Below are 21,883 nucleotides of genomic sequence, written 5' to 3'. Positions count from 1 at the left end.
TTACAGTGAATTTAGTTTCTTAATACTTTAGATAAAATTCTTGGCCCAGTTGATGGTATGACGATATTTTTCAAGGCAATAGGGGACTCAAGTGTGGTGAATGCACTTGGGTGACAATGCAACCCTGTAGATGTTCCCTAGTTGATCTAGACGTGTAGAAATTTTTAGGATAGCAATGATGAACTTATATGGTAATGTTTATATGCAACAAAAGAGGTTGGGCCCTTGGTTTGAGTTGGGAAACAGCCTCTAAGTGAGGTAAGGCTGCGTATGTTTTGTCGTTTCCTAGACCGCATGGCAGTAGCCTCACATACTCGTACTCTTTTTAGTTATTTTCATGTATAAATGCACTATAAAAGCCTTATTGATGCATTTTAATATAAGAATGCGAGTAATGGCCTAATATGAGAAAACCAAAGCAACAACAACAACAAAAATAAGCCTTATCCCAACTAAATGGGGTTGGGTACATGGATCCTTGCCTTCCAATCAACTCTATTTGAGGCTATACTAAATACAAGCCCTAAACCATGCATACCCTTTCTCACTACTCCTAAGGTCATCTTAGGTCTGCCTGTAGCTCTTCCGAGTTCCTTCGAACTGAACTAAATTACTTCTTTGTAGACGGTCATTTAAAGGCCTCTGTTGAACGTGGCCGTGCCACCTCAATCAACCTTCTCGTAGCTTATCATTTTTTGGAGCTACTCTTGGATCGGCTGTAATATGATATTTTCTTATCATATTCTTCCTAGTTTTGCCACTCATCCATCTTAGCATCCTCATTTCTGTTACATTATATTTGTCTATATGATGGTTCTTAAAAGACCAACACTCTACACCATACATTATTGCTGGTTGTACGACAGTAATATGGAATTTACCTTAAAGGAAAACGCTGATCACACAAAGTTGGATGCATCTCCCCAATTCATCCACCCTATTTAAATTCTTTGGAAAACGTCATCTCCTATATCACCTTCTTTATTTATGATTGAACCAAAGTACCTAACTAATTACTTTGTGGAATCTCCTTCTCATCAAGTTTCACCACCTCATCATCTGTTTGCTCACAACGAAGTCACATACTAAAGATTCTGTTTTTTCTCTACTTACTTTAAAGCCTTTTGATTCCAAAGTTGTTTTATCATGATTCTAACTTGGTATTTTCCCTGATTGTGTCTCATCAACCAAAACCATATCATCAACATAAAACATATACAAAGGAGACTCATCATGAATGTCGTTGGTTAAATCATCCATTGTAAGTGCCAATTAGTATGTGTTTAAAACTGATTCTTGGTGTAGCCTAATTGTAGTTAGGAATTCACCACCTTGGCCCCACATGGTTCTCACACTTGTCACTAAACCATCACATATATCTTTAACTGTATCCACATATCTGCTTGCAACCTTTATTTTCTCTAGTCCTTGCAAGTTAATGCTCTAGGAACTCTATCATAAACTTGTGTGGAAACCAAAACCAACATATGATAATCAAAGCATTTAGTATAATGTAAGCAGATTCCTTGAAAAAACAGAAATGTTTTTATTCGTAGAAGAAAAAGAAGAAGCAGAATATATATATATATCGATGTGAACTCATGAAGTGCCACTGTAGCTGCTATAGAAATGAGAAAGGGCCTGGGTACAGTGGTGCCTAAACAACTATAGGTATGACATGACATGTCTTAAATTCTCTGAGCATGTTCACAAAATTTCTGTTATATGTATATATATTTTTTCCCTAGAAGAATGTTTCTCTGGTTCCTTATATTTCTATAGTTTTATGTGTGAGTGCCTCTCCGCTTTCTTATATTTCTATTGTCACCTCTGATATTCTATTTTATGCAATCTCTTGTTCCTCCTTCTAGATTGCAATGAATGGTTTTGCGGAGGTCCTAACATGGATATTGTGCTCATACAAAGAAAATTTCTCCATGTTGAACCGTAAGGATGATCACTTGACAGCTTCAATTATTGCAAATCCTCGTTCTGCTGATTTTGAGGTTTGTTTACTTTGCTGATCTCTTTGAAATAGAAAGAAACTCTAATTCTAGATGTAGATAACTCTCATGGCTGTTTAAATCTTAAATTTCAAATGGTATGTTGAAATCTTTATTCCAATCTTGTGATGCACCCTTGGTTCATTGTAATTGCATTCCTCTTGTTTGTATTTCTTTTGTTAAAGTGCCAATTTCTTTGATTGGTGCTTTTAAGTACTAGAAAAGGTTTTGGGTGAGTAGATGTTTATCAGTTATTTCTGGTGGTTTTGCAAGTTTAAGAGTTGGTTTGGTGCACTGATTAAATACTGTGGAGACTTGTGGAACCGGCTCTTGGTTTCACAACTGGCTGAGATGAAGTGAACCTTAGGGGAAAGTACCAAGTTTCTACTGGTTCCAACCAACTTCAAGTTTCAACCATACAACAACAACAAAAAACAACAAGAAGCCCATCACCTGATGTTGGATTGACCAAGCAAACAAGCAACGGCCAACGACAACCAAGCAACTCCATAGCGTCAGAAATTTTGAAATCTGAAACTGTTGCTTGATTGATATCTTTCTTTCTGCTTAGTGTTTAACAACCGACAGTGTCTGGTGTAGTTACCAACAGATTAAGAAGCTTTAAGAAGAGAAGGGACCAGGATGGAATTTTAGAAATAAATAAGAATGTAATGTTCACATGAACAGTGATTTTGGCTTTTTTAAATGACTCAAGGCATCTAGATTCTGGAAGTGCCTTCTCATTAAAAAAAAGGTGATTAGTTGGGATTCTATTCATGGCCACCAAATTTTCCCCCCATTCAATCGTAGAATTCTGTGACTGCTTGACTGGTGCTCTCATTTTAACAATTTGCTGTTTGAACCCAAGCAAGACCAAGGGAAGATTTACATTGGGCATTGACATACCTGTGCAGATGTTCCTTTCTGTTGTTTGTTGCTTCCTCCTTTGGGGTTTCTGTTTATTTCTTTTTGAAGTGAGCATTTGTTTTAAAATACATGTGAATTGTAACCTTGGAATTAAAGACTTGGTTGGTGACTTCATGCATGCTTATTTGCTTGTATTAGGATTACTCCGTATATTTTAAATATGGTAGCTTTGCTAATTCATTCTTTTCGCAGATGATTCGAACAAGTCTCATGCCAGGCATATTAAAAACTGTTGCACACAATAAAGACCACCCAAAGCCCATAAAGGTATTTTATAAGTACAAAATTCCATTGTGTGTTGTGATGCATCTTGCTCCCTAGTGTGGGCACTTCTTGGACATCCTGGATGCTTGTGTGAACTTCTTTTAGAGTATTTGGATTTGTTCAAGTTTATCATACTTCGAGTTTTATAACCAGCCATTTTATGGCAAACATCATGGTGTTACTTATATGTTGGTTCGGATTATTTGATCTATTAAACTTTAATACCTGCTTGGGTGTGGTGAGATAAATGTATGGGTTTCATTTGAGGGAGTCCCTTTTCATACTTCTGGCACCATAAACTTTGTGAGAGGGTTCTTGGCTTCTGTTATATCATGTGAAGTTGTGTGTGATCAAATTCTGGTTAGCTGATTGCCTATGATGTAGGACGTGGGCAGAAGTGAACCAGCCTTAGACAGACCAACTGGACCAGGTCAAACTAGTTCCCAGTAGAAGGGCCCAAAAAGGCCAAAACACTGTTTGCATCAACTGTGTCACAGCCCTTATTTTGCTTTCTAGAGGTGATACTAGATCTTGTGGGGCCGAAGACCAGATCATGTGAGGGTTTTTAGAATGGTCAATTTTGTCTACATGTGGGGGGGGGGAGTTAGGAACTTATTTGTTTTGATTTTTGTTGAGTCTTGGTTGCTATTAAGTTCTTTCTATTTTTAGGGTTGAGAATCAGTTTTAATTCTCTGCAAAGCTAGTCTATGTTTTTTCTTTGTAACTTTGAGAGAAGTGCCACAGTTACTATAAATATGTAAGGCTGTATTCAACCCCCCAAAGAAAAACCACCCAAGAATGATCTAAATATTGTTTGATTTAGTATTCTTTTCGCATGTTATTCTTGTATCGAATCTGAGATATAAGAAAGGGTAGGGCCTTGATGTGAGGGATAATCACCTAGGATCTATGGATGTTTGCCGTCAATTTCTAAATCCTAGGGCTGAAGGAACCTTCCCAGATGGATAAATCCACCTATCCTTGGTTCTTTTTCTCTTGTTTGAACTCTATTGCTGCCAGTTCCCCCAAAGAAAACTCTATTGCTGCTGCTGTTGAAATCATCAAACTGAAGTTGCTTTAGTCCAATGGAGTCTTCTGGTGCTCCTCCTTTTGAACCTCATAAGTAGCCAAAATTTTAATTGAAACCATTTTCTTCTTCCCCTCCATCTAACAAGTACTTCTATTCCATCTCAATTGTCTTAGGGCCTGTTTGGTTATGTGAATCCAGAGATTTGAAATCTCTAGATTTACAAATGGGAGTTTTTTACCCGTTTGGTTGTGTGAATCCTTAGATTCAAGAAATCCAGAGATTCATCTTTTTATACTAAAAACGTGAATCTGTAGGTTTATGGGTATGAGGTGAAATCCAGAGATTCCACCCCTATTATCAAAGCGTTAAACATTTGAACCATAATTCAATAAATATTTTTTTAGGATAAATCTACAAATTTCATTCCAAAAATTCAAGCTAACCAAACAGTTAATTTTATAAACCATAATTCTAGAGATTTGAAGTCTATAGATTTGAAATCTCTAGATTTTTGAAATCTATAGACTCAAATAACCAAACAGGCCCTTAGGGCATGTTTGGTTTCTTGAATCTAGAGATTTCAAATCTCTGGATTCATAAATGGGAGATTTATAACCGTTTGGTTGTGTGAATCTCTAGATTCATGAAATCTAGAGATTCACCTTTTTACACTAAAAACGTGAATTTGTAGATTTATGGGTATGAGGTGAAATCTAGAGATTTCACTCATACTATAAAAGTGCTAAACATTTGAACCATGACTCCATAGATTTGAAATTTATAGATTTGAAATTTCTAGATTTTTGAAATCTGCAGACTCAAGTAACCAAACAGGCTCTTAGTCATTCCATCAAATTCATCCATTTCTTCACTTCACCTTTTGAGTAAAAAGTTTCAAGTTTCTTCCATCATCATAACTGGAGATCCAGCTATCAACATCAAATTCACAGCATCGCATCCTCTCCTTAATGTTTCCACTCGATCCAAGTCAGGAGTCAATTGGCTAGCAGGTTTAGTCTGTGGAGCCAAAGTTTCTATTTTTGTGTTAAGATTCTATTTTGCCGATCTCCATTGCAAATGATTGAAACTTGTAGCAGTTGCTTCATGCTATGCAGGCTTTCATTAAATCCAAGGCTGATCATGGCTTTTGGTGGTTGGTCTGTGTAAATGAAGTAGAAATACATTGAGAGAATGTAGAAGTAGAAGAAGAAGAAGAAGAAGAGTTGGAGAAGCTTTGAGACCTCATGTTAGACTCTGAGGAACTCACACAACAACTGTATTACTTATAGAAGACAATTGAAAGGAATAAGACAAAGAAGGAAATGAAATAGAGCAAAAGGAGTTCAAAATGCACCCCAACAAAGCTATTCTTCTTCCCCTTTTGCCCTTTGAGACTAACTAACACTTTGTTTCAGATGGTGAGCTACTCCTAGTCTTTAGCTTCACATCAGCTTCCTTTTGAGGAAACACGGAACTGATTTTATTCATTTTATCTGTTTTGTCATTTGTACATTCTTAAAAATCAGAGTAATGGTACTGGTTAAAGCAGAAATAGCATTTCTACTTGATGTTGGGAAGTACTTTGGAGTTATCCATTTTCTAAACTTAAAAAATTTACAAAGTGGGTTGGGTGAATTAGAGTTTGTAACGACACAAAAAAGTGCTCTGACTAAAATTTGCAAGTTCTTCGTTGGTTTCTGAGTCCTGAGTTTCTGTCTTAGTAGCCTGCTTTTTGTATTCTGTCCTACCCCATATCTTCAGATCTAATGATTGGATCAACACTGAATTTAGAGAATTGTTCTCCATGACGGTTAGACAACCTAATTAGAATTTCATGCACATTTGAGTTGTCTCTATACCTGTGATCCTCTTGCAAGCTGATCTTTCACTGGACTTAGCTGCTTTGAGATTGGCACTGCATTTGTCAGCAACCATACCAGGAATTTGTTGGGACATGTGCAATCAAGGTGTGGACTCTGTGATTGTACAATAGGTTTCATGTATTGTTTTACATGGGTATGATGCAGAATTGCAACTATTCTCTTCACTGGCAATGGACTTTTTTTGTATCAAAGCCCATGGTGCCCTTCCAAGGATCAAAATAAGGTCCATCCTAGGCCTGACTGAGCATTCTTAACTGCTGTAATCTGAAGGTTGTTTAAAATATATATATATATATATATATATATATATATATATATATATATATATATATATATATATATATATATATATATATATATATATATACATACATACCTCAGAGGAGCATTTTTCGCCCAGGTATGATTTCGAGAATTGCACAGCACTTTTCCGCCATGTACGATTTCGAGAATTGCAGAGCACTTTTCCCCCATGTATGATTCGAGAATTGCATATTTTATCTGTATCAAACCCCCACAAATTCAACCACCCCCGGTAGCATACTGGAGATCGGCCTCTAACCTTTTATCCCACTCTCTGATGCCTCTTCTTCCCAACTTTGAACCTTCTGGCATGTTGTTGCTAACAAATACTTCACCAGGTGGGAAATGGACACAGCATCCATAATGTTGAATTCTTATCCTCAATCAGAAGTCCTTCCCTGTGGTTGTTAATGAAAGGCATTGTGTTCTGGAAAATCCCAATCCTCACCTGCCATTAAGAGGAATTATCCTGAAACTTCAACGGCAGCCTTGCAATCAAAAAATAATTGGTACCAGTCATCCGCATCATTGCATGGGTAATGCACATTCTTCATTTTCCATCCTCTTCTATGTGCTGGCTGTGCCTTGTCATGCTTTGTGTGTTCAAGTGTTGTAAATGTGGGTAGCATTACAGTAATTGGAATTGTATATCATCATCATCATCGTCTGTAGCCTTCACTGTTGGATCTGTCATGGATAAGTTTCATATCCTTTCTTTTGGGTGGGCAGAGGGCAATCCTGTGTTTAATGTTACCATGTAATCATTTCCCCTCTGTATTATTGGATGATTAAGTAAAGGTCATTGCTTCTTTTGATCATAGTATTTATATTGGTCTAATTTTTTTAATTGACAGCTTTTACATTCTTTTTTCCAGCATTAGTTTTCAGTTGAACTTTTAATCTTTATGACATATGTTCTTTGCTTTGGATGATTGATTATTGGTTTTAGATATTTGAGGTGGGCGATGTGGTTATATTGGATGAGGTGACAGATGTGGGTGCAAGAAATCGTCGCCAACTTGGAGCACTTTATTGTGGTGCTAACTCTGGGTTTGAGGTACAAGTTTTAAGAACCTTAGAGTTGTTTACTGCATTATTAATTTATTATCAGATGTAGAAATGTTGTTTTGAACAATTAGGCTATTGTGTACCTGGGTTAAATGTCGGTTTTGTTTGTGATCTTCGAACCATTTCCATCAGGCTATTGCATACCTCAGTTAAATGTGAAATTTGTTTATCTTCTTCCCATTTACATTAGATTATTGTGTTAAAAAGTGCCTAAAAAAAATTCAATAGAATCTTAGATTCTTAAAGTAAACACTGCCATGCGACACCTAGATGCTCTGTATGTGACAACCCAGGCCTTCATGCTCTGTGTCTCAAGGTGCAGTGGCCTAAAAACCCATTCAGGATGCTACACATATTTAGATCTTGACATCATCTTGAACTATGTTTGCTGGCCATTGTGTCACACACTTGGGGTGGCAGTACACATGGTGATCTGCCAACCCAGCTCGGATGCAGCCTGTTAAATCAATGTTCAGGCTGGTTAGTTTTGGTTTGGGTTTGACATACAACAAAAACAATAGCAACAGCTGATTGCTGATATAGTTCTGCTTTGTTATGAGACTGATTAGAAGTCGATAACCAGGATCTGATCTGAACGGGTAGTTCCATCTAGGTGAAAAAAAAGTTGAACTTGGTCAAATTAGGCTGGGGCTTGATGTGGGATTAAAACACCCTCCCAATGGAGGGTGCACTAAGTGCATCACCATGATATGTCATAAATCCATGTCATGAAATGGAAATTTTTGTTTTTTGTTATTCAATTGATATGTGATTCAAAGATTTTACTGATTTTAATTTCTGTCTTTCTGTTTATTTCTTCAGTTAATTCATTCCCTGGTGGACAGAATCATGGAAATTGTTGGGACTCCTTTTGTTCCTATTGGAGACGATACGGGTTACTATATTAGGGAGTCAGATGTAAGCATTATTTTGTTCACATTTTTTGCATTCGTTTCTTATGAAGTCTTCAGCCATGTGGCATCTAATGTCTTCTTTTCCGCTGAAGGAACCTGAATTTCTTCAACGTAGACAAGCTAGCATAATTTTCAGAGGAAAGCACATTGGAATCTTTGGCATTGTGCACCCAGAGGTATTTTTGGTTTCCAGATAGAAACCCTAAATTTATATGTTCATTGATTTCTGTGGCATGTTTATAGAGATTGAAGATGTTCATATATTTGCTAGTTTGAGAAAAGGGGTAATTGTCATTTCCTGGCCTGCTGCTACTCATAGATATGGTTTTGATAATTTCTTTCTATGGATTTCATGCTGCATGAGAAGATTTGATCATTGTTTCTTGATTCATATAGAGAAGATAAGTTCAGGGTTACATGTTTCCTAACGTTGCTACGTTGCCTACTTAATTTTGGGAAGTAAGTTGATACATGCACATTCTTTCTGACCTCAAACGGATCCAACAGTAATCTTGTACCATCTTCCCACATGTGAACTCCAGTTATTCTACTTCTAGATATGAATGTACTCTTTTTTGTACTCGTCTACTCACCCTTTTTCACATAGTATCAACATTATGTCTTAAAGCTGTAGGTTGCCGTCTGACTACAATGATATTTTTGGCTATTTTAGTTACTGTTAAGATACACCCTTAGATAATGATAAATGTGATGGTATTCTTAAATAGATTATATGTTACATTGATGTTATTCCAGTACCTTACTATTTCTTTCTTTCTTTCTTCTCTCTCTCTTTTTTAAAGGTTTTATCCAACTTCGACATCCCAGACCCGTGTTCCTTCATGGAAATTAACATTGAATCCTTTTTATAGGATTGCCTTCACGGCCCACAGGTAAAGTTGTCTTTTTATGTTTTTATTATTAGTATTTGTCTCAATCCTTTGAATTACGTGCATTTTATAAAATCATTAAACGTTATGCAGGTCGATTGCCATTATCGTCACTGATTTTTGGATAGGAAGTTCTGGGTGGTCCAATGCTTGAAGAGGTACGCATTTGGAATTTGGGATACAATTGAATACATTACGTGATTTGTTCATGGATGCACATTCTGCCCTCCTTTCGTGTTAGTCTGCTTTGAACAATGTGGTAGGCAGCAAGCAGGCCTAGTGCATCTCCCTAAAATTGGACTTGCCATATATGAGTCTTTTTAACATACCTGCACATAATGATGTTGAGATCTCCATTTTGGAGGATTATTACCCGAAAGAATTGTCCTGGAAAGCTGTATGGGTAACCATTTATAACATTAGTTGGTTACCTATATCAACCATATATATTGGTTTTTTTCGTGTGACTTGTAATTTTTCATTTAAGGGGTAGGCTTGTGTCTGTTGGACCTGCAAATTTCATGGTTTCATGATCACAGACAGTTCTAGACTAGTAGTTCTGGAAGATCAAGCTTAACATTGAGGTGTGTGCTGCCATAATCTTTTTCTTTGACAAACTTCAGGATGTTTACGTGACAGATGTGGCATCCCATAAATTTGTAAGAAAAGCATGGCATGTCATGAAAATTAGAGTTCCCAATCGGTTTGTGTTTCACATGAAACCAGTTTCTCTCTTCACCTAATTGCTTCTCTCAATTGTTGCTTCTACAGAAAAGGAGAGATGAAATTAACATCCATCATTTGTTTGCTCTATCATACTCTGTGACAGGCCAACTTCCCCCTTTTCATCAATGATATTTCCATGATTAATACTTGTATTAAGAAGTCTTAAAAATGAGGTCGCAAGTCATAACAAACGCAATCATATCAACCCAGATCATTATGTAGTCATTTAAAGCCGAAGTTGATTCCAAACAAAATAGCGTGCCCTCTTGGATTAGGGTTTGTTGCAAATGTGATGGAAAGTTACTTTTACAATGTTCTTGTTAACCCAGAAAAAAAGCTAAACAATGTTCTGTTCTTGTTGATGGGTATCCATGATAAACACAACTTCGTTGGATTCTTTTCATTTCCCCCACAATAGATTGTTTATTCATTGGTGGACCAGTGGACTCCAAATTATAATTTGAAGTTAGCAGTTGCAGCCAGATGAAGACAAGCACAGGTTGGATGACATTAACAACTGAACCAGAAATCCATTGGAAAGTTTGTTAGCAGGTCAACAGGTTTTAGAACAGCTAATCTAAACCAACTTATGATGCAATTCTCTCTAACCGACACGGTTTCAAAGGCCATGTCCAGCTTAGTTGTGACTGAATAGGGTTTCACAACAGCTATCAACCTTGATTCATGCCAACTCGAATATTTAAAGAGCACGTTTTAAAGGGAAAAGGATTAGGAGAAAAAAATGTTGATCAGTTAGGGTTTTCTTAGAAAGCGGAGTACATTAAAAGTTCTCCGGAATTTTGTTTGTTGTCATGTAGGTATCTCTCATGCTTCATCAGAGCAGCTTAGAGTGCATCATATGTTCAATGTAGGCGATGCTAGGAATGAAATGGCAAGTTATGAATGTAAAAATAGTGATTTTTAAAAATTTATTTTAAACTCTAGGGCTTTTGGTTTTCTAAATTTTACATTTTAAAACCCACAACTCTATTCAACTGAAGGAGACCCTTAGGGCATGAGAAAGCAACCTTCGCAAACCCTGTGAACAAGGAAAAGATCTCCGGCCCCCTTGAAGTTGCAGCGGCAAGAAAAAAAAGAGCCGATTTCTTATAATCTAGACCATAGTCCTTTGCCATCCTTCCTTGATGTAAGAAACACATTTTTTCATAGCTCTCTCATAAAGGATGTCCATATGACCTAACTCCTTGGTTGTATCCATGTAGAGGAACCAAATCTCAGATGCTAGCTTCAAATATCCATCTATGGTTAGAAATAGGCTCTACAAGCTTGGTTTCAAAAGACATATTCAATTACTTAATTGCACTAGGGTTTAATTTTGGTAAGAATTATACTAAGGTTTGAGGGCTATAAAATTGATATGAGTTTATTCATCTTATGTCAAGGGATACACAAAAAGTTTATGTTTGATCATGGCATTATCATCACACATCAGATCCTTCACAACTAGCAACAACAATAATTGCACTAGGATTTAATTTTGGTAAGAATTATACTAGGTTTTTTTTTTTTTTTTTTTTTTTTTTGTAATAATTATACTAGGGTTTGAAGGCTATAAAATTGATATGAGATTATTTCTCTTATGTCAGGAAATATACAAAGTTTATGTTCTGATCATGACATTATCATCACAAGATCAGAGATCCTTCACAACTAGCAACAACAATAACTGCATTGAAAAAGGAGTTTGGGTGATCCTCCATTATTTTCTAGGCACTGAAATTTAAAACATCCACAAGGAATCATTTTGTCCCAATAAAATATTATATATCTACTCCATCAGGACCGAAATGGATGTCTCCATACCAGTTCATACATCAATGCCCACTAACACTTTGGGATTTCCATCAAACACAAGTTGAAAATTCACCAACATCCATCTTCCATTTGAAGGGGCTCTTATAAATCCTACCAGCTATAATAAAGAGACATGTTCTAAAACAAATTTAAGAGGTACTGAAAAAAATGAACCACTTAAAAAAGGAGATATGAATGGAGGTGAGATGTCCAATTCACCACCTGAATTAATAGAGGTAAAGGTGAGAGGCATTCACCTAATAAACTATCTCTATCATCCATCTAGATCGATTATTTTCCGATGGGTACACATGATGTTTCCCCTACACTTGGGGTTTTAAAATGTTGGAATTTAAAAATGAACTTCCCTGTGGGAGGGCGGGTCTTTAACCGCTTGACTAAGCCATCATTGGCAGAAACACAGGATTTTTAAAACCCTGATTGTCATCTTAGCCCAAATATGTTCTTGACCCAAATCTGCCAAGACCGACCGGGTGAAGTCGATCAAACAATTAACCTTGATCTTAACTACAAAATAATAAAAGTACATAATTTTAAATTAGAACATTAGGACCAAAATGAGTGCTATTTCTAATTTGACTTGCATTTACAAAATCAAATTCAAATCAAATAAAAAAACCAAACCAGGCCAACAAATGATTTTTTTTTAGTAGAACCGACGTATGAGAGAAGCCAGAGACTGCAATGCAATTTTGTAGTCCAACTAAGAGCGACCCCAAAATAATAATTATTAATATTAAGTTTGACTCTCTTTAATAGTATATATAATATTTCTCATCCTTAATATATATAAAATTATCATTTCAAAAGATAAAACAAAATTAATACCAGAATCAATATTATTCATATAAAACTATACCATCCCCAAGAATAAGATTTTCAAAGGCTTTTTTATTTCAGTACCAAAAGAGTATCATCATACCATTTAGTGCCATTTTACATACCATTTTAGTGTTAAAGTCGTATCATTCTATTTATAAATATAGAACCAAAAATGGTGTATCCTATAAGAATTACTAATCTTTTATAGAGAAATTATCAATGCCATCCCCTGAGTTACCCCCAATATTAACGCCACCCCTTGATTTATCCAACTTATCAATCAAACCTTTTATTACTAACACCGTTAATCTTAATTAGTTTATATTTGTCTATTTTCAATATTCCCCTCACATTTTATGGGGGCAAAAATGGCAAAAGAGAGGAAAGCAAAGAAATATTCTGTGTGAGAATAGAAATCATGAAGATGCATGAATGGAAGAACAAGAGTGATTGCAAACGATGGAGAAAGAAGAAGACGAGTCAAGCATAGGGTTTGTTGTACAAGTGTATTCTTGTCTTTTTGAAAAGTTTTACTTGCTTACAACAACTCTTAACTTTGATTCCTACCAAGATGTCATTGACATGCTTTTCCCCCCGTAGGGTTCTGATTGATAAATTAGGTAACTAAAGCGATGGCCTTAATTTTAGGAGGTAACTCAAAGAGATGACACTAATGACTTTCCTTTTTGATATCGTACAAGTAATGTTTTGATAGAAATATATTGTAATTATATCATTCCATGTTATTTTTACCCTACCACATCCTTCCCCGGGGAAAAAAAAAAAAAAAAAAAAAAAAAAAAAAAAAAAAAATAAAAAAAGGGGGGGGGGGGGGGGGGGGGGGGGGGGGGGAAAAAAAAAAAAAAAAAAAAAAAAAAAAAAAAAAAAAAAAAACGAAGGAGACAACAAAACAAACAAATAAAAAAGAATTACCAAAAAACAAATCAAACTAAACACAAAATGTGTATGCAAGTCCATGACAAAATTCAAAAAAAGCAATAATACAATCTTAATGTGTGTAGCATAGCCCATACAAAGAAGGACCGGAAACGTTGGACCTCGGGCATACTCGATAAGGAGTCCTTTCGGATCATCTCGATGGGGGGTACCTTGAAACTGTTGATCACCTCAAGGCTGTGCTACAAGAACTCCAAATGGAACAACAAAGGATAGAACTACTAGAGATCCAAGTCAATAATATCTGAAGCAATGGCCAACAGATCCTAGACCTTCTACCCTCACCCAAAAGGAGAGCATGGCCAAGACAATCTGCATCACAAGTTCTTAGTCTATTTGCAAGTTTTTATTTTATTATTTTTATTGGTAATTAGTCTATTTGCAAGTTGCAACACTGAGGCTGCGTTTGTTTGCTGGAATAAAGGTGGGGTGGGAAAAAAGGGGTGGAAAAATTCTTGAAAAATGTGTAAATTTCTTACTTTTTCTTTAAATCCTAAAATGGTAGAGTGTTTGGTTGCTTGGGGTGGGAAAGTAAGAGACAAAGTTACTTGAATCAAGGAATCTTGTATGCTGATGTGGCAGTTCAACTTTCCCACCCCATGTTATTTTAAAACTCCATATATTTGCTGGGATTTTATGGGAAAGTTGGGAAAAGTAAAAAGTGGGACCCACCCCATCACTTTTCCACAAAACCCTTTCCTTTCCTTTTCTTCTCCCTCACCCCACTACATGTGGGACCCACATATTTTTTTTTCACACCTCTTTTTTCCCACCCCACCTTTGCAAACAAACGCAGCCTGAGGGATTCGACTATAGAGCTGTTTCAGGACCAAACACAATCAAATACCAAGGACTGGGAAGGAATTGACTGGTACCTCTTTATCATCAAAATCAAAATCAAAATCAAAAGAAAAGAAAAAAGAGAACCTTGTACAGCTACGTTAACAAAAGTTATGACAACAAGTTTCTCTCACCAACATTTGCCGGACTGTACAGAAAGATCTCAATTTTGATTGTTCAGTAAGTGTTGTGCATTAATTACAAAACAATGCTTGCTGGACTTCAGCAACCTACATTTGCCGCCACACTTTTTTTTTTAATGTAATGTATTATTTAATTTCTTCTCGCTTTTTATCCAGTTGTCACCTCCACCGACAGTTTCTTCCAATCCATTAAGCATGAAGTTACCATCACCATCAACATAATTTCCCACTTTCCAAATCACCTGAAAGTTGTGGAAAATCAAATACAAGATTTGAAATTGGGAGTTGGGAATTGGAAAAGCTGCAGCTGCAGAGCTCCTTCAGTAGTACTTTCATAAGCGTAACTGAAAGAGCAACAGGGAGGAGAGGACCTGTAACCAGGAATATGATCTGTAACCAGGGAAGAGAGGACCTGTAACCAGGAATATGATCTTTCTCTTCTGTTGTATTGATGGCACTCAAAGAAAGAACTAGTAGAAGAACTGAACTGATGAAAAAAGCTTCCATAAAAGCGTAAATCAATTACTAAAATCCAAATATTGTACAACTTGTAAAGCAAATTCAACAACAGTACTATTGTAATTCTTTCTTCTTTCAATATCTAATAATTTCCTACCAGATCGTTCTACATTTACAATCCATCATTTGATCTTCAACCCAGAAAAAACAGAGAAAGTAAAAAAAAAAAAAGGGGGAAGAACAGAACAACTTTGGTTCAAGCTCAAGCTTCAGATACAGTAATACAGGAAAAAAGCCAAAAAATATAAAGGAGAAAATCAAAACACAAGTGTAAAAGGAAAGTACATGTTTCAGAAAGTCCATTTCCAGATTTTCATCCTGAGCTTAACCTTGCAAGTCGAATCAGAAGATGAAGTCAGAGTCCCAGGAGTTTTTCCTTTTGGAACATTTGTTTTGAGCCCATCACATGTAACCCTAATCATAAACTTCGTCGTCTTCAGATTTCCCATCTTCACCTTCACCTTCGTATCCAACTGAATTGCCATGGGTATCCCTCCCTTCTTCAGATCCGATTTCAACGAAGCTGCCGACGATGAGTCCAGATCTCCACCGGCGCTCGTCACCATTGACTTCAGAACAGTCGTGTTCTTGGTTTCGTGGGTATAGGCCGGAAAAGTACCATTACCGATGTCGACGCTGCCGGAGCTCATGGTGATAAGGGTTGGATCATACAAGAAAACAAGCTTCTTGTTTGGGTTCCGAGTGGAGATTGTGAGATCGATCTTGGAATTGAGATGGGAGGAAGAACCGTCCTTGGAGGTGGTGACGTTGAATTGCGAGATCCGAACTGTCGTCACAGAGAAAGTGGGTCGGTGAGGGCGGTAGAGAACCCATAGAACGGCGCCGGCGATGGCTACGAGCAGAAGCAAAGCTATGATGAAGAGGGTAGTCCAGAGACAGCAGATGCAACAGCAGCTCCGCCGACTGCGGCGAGGCTTGGGTTGGGGACGATACATGGGTCGGTTGTAGAGCTGAGACTTGGTTGGGTATGATGGGTTGACATTTCCGTTCAGTGTTTGAGGATTTGATGTGGGTTTTGATGGAAACACCCTATCTGTCATCTCTCCAAATTTTCAGAGCTTCAGGGCTTCTCGCTTCTTCTTCTTCTTCTTCTTCTTCTTCTTCTTCTTCTTCTCTGGCTCTGGCTAGAGATTGAAAAAGCGAAAACAGAGCAAGAGAGAAAGATGGATTCAGAAGCGATGCAATAGAGTTCTTATGCTGGATGAGAACCCAGATGTGGAATCAAATCAAGAAGCTGAGAGGATAAATGGAAGAGCTGGGTTACAGAAGGAGAGACAATAACCTTCTACCCAGAACCCAGAACCCAGATGTAAGATGTTTCCTTCTCACCTACTAATTTGAAACCCCCCCATCAGTCTCTGCTCTTAAATAAATCCCAATTGATGAAAAGAAGAAAGATTAGAACTGAAGATTAATAGAAGAATGGGAAAGGTGAACTTACATGGCAAAACGCTTCTGGTCTTCTTCTGACACTCCAACTTAATCATGTTTGTTGTTTTAGAAACTGATTAACGCGTAATCTTGAATCTGTTTCTGGGGAGGGTTGGGGGGGCCCAATCCATGTTATCAAATGGTTAAGATTGTCTGGTTGTCAATGGTGTAGTTTTGTTCTTGGAAGTTGCAGGGATTTAATTTAATTTATTTTAATTGCCGGCATTGGTATTGATTAGAATCAAATCCAACAAACTGCACAAACTTAGTTGTAGCCTTGTAGGTTTACATTTTCAATAAAATGGAGTTAAACCCTTGTCTGGTTTGTTTAAACTATAAGTGGCTGGCAAGTCAACATAGCAAATCAAAGAGAAACCCATTTACTTTTTGACTTTTAACCATGAATCTGTTTTGCAACTATTTAACACTTACGAATTCAACTGAATGCCTATGTTTGATTTTTTTGCCTCAACCAACCAAATCTCTTTTTTTCTTCTTCTTTTTTCAATTGGATTATTCAGAATGATTACATAGTAGGAATCACTTAATAATATAATTTCTACATTTTTGTATTCCTTTCCTCATTCTTTTTAATGCGCTAAAAAAAAAAAAAATCTTTACTTGGGCATGTTTGGTTACTTGAGTAAGGAGATTTCAAAACTTTTTAGAGATTTTAAATTTATGGAATCATAGCTTATAAAATTAACTGTTTGGTTAGCCTAAATCTTTAAAATGAAACCTGTAGATTCATTCTGAAAGAATATCTTTGGAGTCATGGTTCAACTCTTTAACGCTTTTATAGTAGGCATGAAATCTCTAGATTTCACCTTATACCCATCAATTTTATGAATTCAGGGATTCACACAATCAAACGCTCATCAATCTCCCATTTGTGAATCCATAGATTTGAAATCTCTAGATTCATGTAACCAAACAGACCTTAAATGCATTTAAAAAAAGTTTTGAGCATTTACTCATCCCCACTCTTGGTCACCTGATTTTCAAGAATATCGTTAGCTAGTAAGAGCATCATGTTGGTAGTGGATGATATCAAGAGATTGCACAGATATCTGTTTTTTGTTATTATTATTATTATTATTTTTTACATTTAAGAGGATATTAATATTATTGCAGATTTTTTAGCTCAAAAGCCTAATCTTTTCCACCAACATTGTTTGGCATCCTTCCATTCCTTGGCTTCGACTACATCGATTGTGGCTTAAGAAGAAAGTAAATTCTCTATAAAAAGAAAAAAAGCTAAGAAACCATTCATTCAAAATCATTGTCAAAGTTCTTAAATCAAACATCTCTTGATTTTCTTTCGAATGTCCAAAATTATGAGAAGTCATTGAAATTTGGTTGATGTGTAAGGATGAGTTGTTCATTACAGTACCATATCTCTTGAATGAACATGACAAGAGAGAAATTATGCATAATCGAGTATATGTTGTATGTAGATAATCTCAACCTCCAAAAAGTGTCAAATCCTATCCATCCAAAGCTAAAAGCCTAAACACATTCCTTAAAAAAATTCCAAAGATCCTCACGCTTCTTCCTTTAAGATTATTCGATGAAGAAGATAAAGACTGGACTAAAACCATTGGAGTAGAATGAAAGCATCGCTATCTATTAGTAGGGATGATTTCACGGGTCATTCCTCATTATTATCTCCATTTAATGATTTTTGGCTCATCTAGAAGGTGTCGTTTCATCCTACGATTTCCATAAAAAATTTTTTAGGCCAAGTTAGGGGTGAAATTTTTGAAAGGTGAATAAAAATTAGGTAAAAAGTAAGTATACATAAGGAAGAGATAGAAAATTCTCATTAAAAAAGGATTTTTTTCCGACTATATCTTCATGGGGTAAATTCAAACATATAATAAAGCTTTTCATTAACTCTAAAGGAATTCAAACTCTTGATTTTATATTATGATGCATTGATCAAATATTAAAATTTTTTTTCAAAATTCAAAATTTAAAGAATCCTTTACCTTAAAATGAAACATATGTTACAATTATAGCTCAATTATTTAGTTCTCATTTTTTAAGGTAATAGTTGGTGGAGGTTGGAGTTGTCAAAGTCAATTAGAAAATTTAGCTGCTTGTCTGGATTCTATAATTGCCGGCATTGGTATTGATTAGAATCAATCCAATAAATTTCACAAACATAGTTGTAATAGGTTTAGATCGGATATAAAATGGAGTTAAACCTTTTCTGTTTTGTTTAAACAAAAAGTGCCTGGCAAGTCAACCTACCAAGTTACAACCTAGAGAAACCCTATTTAGGTTTTTGACTTAAACCATGAACCTGCAAAATTGCTTCAGTATTCTGCAATACCATGTAGTTTACAGTCCAGATCAAAACTTGTAGTCGCTCGTTTTGCTTAAGTGATTTTATTTTCGTAAAGTTTAACTGCAAAACAAGTAATTGAAATTTTGTCTTGATCATGGGTTTCGATTTGAATAGTAGGATGCACGGTACTATGCATTTATTGCTTACCACTCATGATTGCGCAACACCCAAGTAGAACTCATAAATCCATTCTGCATCTACTAAATACTTTTATGATTAACCGAATGCCTAATCTCTGTTTGATTTTTTGTTTCAACCAAATGAACCTGTCTTAAATCACTTGATAATATTATTTCTACATCTTTGTATTCCAAAAAATTGTACAATACTATTCAACCAAAGCTAAAGGCCTGAAAACACCCCTCAAAATAAAAAAAAAAAAAAAAAAAGAAAAAAAAAATCAAAAGATCCTTGTTCTTCTTTTTTCTAGAATATATGATGATATTGATAAAGACAACGCTAGAGGAACCACGTTCAAGTAGAAAGAAAGCGTTCATACCAAAAAAAAAAAAAAATAGAAAGAAAGCGTTGTAATTCATTGGTAGGGATAATTTCATGGTTCATATCTCATTATCATCTCCATGTAACGTGTTATTCAATGGTTTTTAGCTCCTTTATGGAAAAAGATTTATTGAAGTTGTCCTTCCATCATACAATTTCATAGGTATCAGCTTAATAATTACATTCATTTTTTGGTTGATGGTTGACCATCCACAAAAGAAAAGTAATTTGTTTTTATTTTTTATTTTTTTAAATTTTATTTTATGAGAAATTAGAGGTAACATTTTTGAAAGGAGAATGAGAATTAAGTAAAAGATAAATATACATAAAGGAGAGAGAGAAAAATCCCTTTATAAAAAAGAATTTCTTGAATTAGTCTAAGTTAAAGTTGTGTCACTGCAATAAGTATACTAATCCTGTGGTTGATAGTCAATCTCCAATTCTATTATATTATAGTTTCTTTTAGTAAAATTGTTAAAGTTGACCATCTCTTACTTCTATAGTCATATTCCATTCAAACGAAAAAATGTGATATCTTGTATAGAATACTAATGGTTGGTTGGTATTTTTTTTAAAAAAAAAATTTAAAGCTTTAGGTCGGCTTATGTAAACCTCAACTACATCCTCATAAGGTAATTTTATACATAATTTAAATATACAATAGGGTTTTATCGTTAACTCTAATAAATTCAAACTCTAAACCTCATATTATGATATATTGATAAATACTAAAGAAACTTTTATAAATTAAAAATTAAAAGAATCCTTTACCCTTAAAATGAAACACATGCTGAAAGTATACTTCAATTGTTTAGTTCTTATGTTTGAAGGTAAGTTGATGGAGGTAGGAGTTTTTTTTTTTTTTTTGATAGTAAAAGAAGTTTTTATAAAAACTTAAGCAACACAGTTATTACATACATGCATACTAGAGTTTGTATGAGCTAAATTAGCTATGCATGCAAATGTTTTCTGGAGGGTAGGGGACTTAAACATGGTAATATGGGTCTTAATACAATCTTTTAGAACAAGCAACAAAGGTATAAGATTTAGGAGCCAATTTAAAGTCTTCATCTCAGGGTAGAGGTAGGCTAAGTTTTCTTCATTGCACCAAATCTCCTTTAGTTCAACTTTGTGTTGATCCGCAACCTTGAGTCCTTCTAGTATCCCCTGTATTGTGGCCTGTACCTTTGTCCCTTTGTTGATAATTCCTTTATTTAGATGTTGTATTTTCCCATTCCATATGATCCCTACACTCCACGCCGTCATGTCTAGTTCTGGATTGCATACGCCTGCACATAGTAACATGGGTAAATGACAAGTATTATTGTAATTGCAAATGCAGATAGTAGTACTTTCATGAGTCATTTCTAAAATCTGTTGGGTATGAGTTGGATCCGCCCTTTGAAGTGGTTCGAGTTGGAGGTCCCTGATCCATTTAGAAGTTGCTTGAAGTATATTTTCACAATTTGGCCCTTTCTTCGAGAAAGTAGCATTATTCATTTCCTTCCATAGAAAGTAGCACGTGATGATGAAGACCGACATTGTCCATTTTGTTGTTGCTTAATCCATTCCCCATGCTCGAGTCATAGTTTCACATAGATCGAGAATTGACTCAGATTGTCTTTGTGATATTTTTTCTGTTTCGAGTCCCACATCCTGCAGCCCATACCGGCCATTCCAAGAAATGAATAAGTGCCAATAAGTTTCATTGGTCTAGTTGCACAGCCTATAGAGTGGTGAAGTGTTCATCCAAGGTGTTAATGTTGTGGCTATAGGTAACCCTTTATTTAATAATCTCCAGAAGAAGATCTTAAACTTCGGGTGTATTGGTAATTTCCATAGAAGTTTCCACCATGTCGTGCTCCCCAGAATATTTGTGGTTGGACTCATATTCTGTAGTGCTTCTCCAGCCAATTTTGTTGTTAGGACCCCCCGTTAGATGCCACAAATGAGGTCCAGGTATCTTGTCTTGTGGTTAGCATTAAGTGAGGAGAGAGAGAGAGAGAGAGAGAGAGAGAGAGAGAGAGAGAGAGAGAGAGAGAGAGAGAGAGAGAGAGAGATGGATAGAATACTCCCTGTTTCTGAAGGCCTATGAGTTGAGTACATTCTCTACTGTTGAGTTGATTGGCCAGGGACCTAACTGCGGATCCCCTACAAGATGATTTGTGGTGGTTGTAATCCATGGGTCAAACCAGAATGAAGTGTTTTTCCCATTGTTCACCCGTCTCATCACCAGCTGTTGTAGGGTTGGCAGAATGGCACATATACTGTTCCACGTCCACGATCCTTTCTTCTTTTTTGTTTTTGGATCAAAGGGAGATGTTTTTGAGAAGTATTTTGCCTTTAGAACCCTGGCCCACAAAGATTCTTCTTCTACTAACATTCTCCACCCTTGTTTGAGCAGTAATGCTTCGTTCATGTTGGCACTTTTTTTGAACCCAAGACCTCCTTG

The 21,883-nt window shown here is 35.9% G+C and overlaps 2 protein-coding genes across 2 annotated transcripts in view; one reads left to right on the top strand and one right to left on the bottom strand.

The window, feature by feature from the left end:
• The window catches only part of LOC149011669 (tRNA synthetase beta subunit family protein), a 36,294-nt gene extending 25,582 nt beyond the window's left edge, over positions 1-10,712 (top strand). Inside the window, exons 14-20 of the mRNA XM_089163508.1 lie at positions 1,872-2,006; positions 3,123-3,197; positions 7,360-7,467; positions 8,301-8,396; positions 8,485-8,568; positions 9,196-9,285; positions 9,376-10,712. Coding sequence (XP_089019634.1) covers positions 1,872-2,006; positions 3,123-3,197; positions 7,360-7,467; positions 8,301-8,396; positions 8,485-8,568; positions 9,196-9,264 — 567 coding nt within the window. The 3' untranslated portion in view covers positions 9,265-9,285; positions 9,376-10,712. The remainder of the gene's footprint in view (positions 1-1,871; positions 2,007-3,122; positions 3,198-7,359; positions 7,468-8,300; positions 8,397-8,484; positions 8,569-9,195; positions 9,286-9,375) is intronic.
• Positions 10,713-15,097: 4,385 nt separating this feature from the next.
• Positions 15,098-16,662, bottom strand: LOC149011668 (NDR1/HIN1-like protein 13). Its single transcript, XM_089164128.1, has one exon. The coding sequence runs from the start codon at positions 16,184-16,186 to the stop codon at positions 15,416-15,418; it is 771 nt and encodes a 256-aa protein (XP_089020254.1). The 5' UTR covers positions 16,187-16,662; the 3' UTR covers positions 15,098-15,415.
• Between the last annotated feature and the right edge of the window lie 5,221 nt (positions 16,663-21,883).

The sequence above is a fragment of the Hakea prostrata genome, chromosome 7 (genome assembly GCF_041222555.1).
Source record: "Hakea prostrata isolate BN-2017 chromosome 7, UWA_Hpros_2, whole genome shotgun sequence".
Lineage (NCBI taxonomy): Eukaryota > Viridiplantae > Streptophyta > Magnoliopsida > Proteales > Proteaceae > Hakea > Hakea prostrata.
Note: the sequence above shows the minus strand (reverse complement) of the source record. Positions and strands in the feature narration are given on the sequence as shown.

Coding starts and splice junctions, on each gene's coding strand:
- LOC149011668 (XM_089164128.1), bottom strand. CDS start 16,186: ATGACAGATAGGGTGTTTCCATCAAAACCCACATCAAATCCTCAAACA.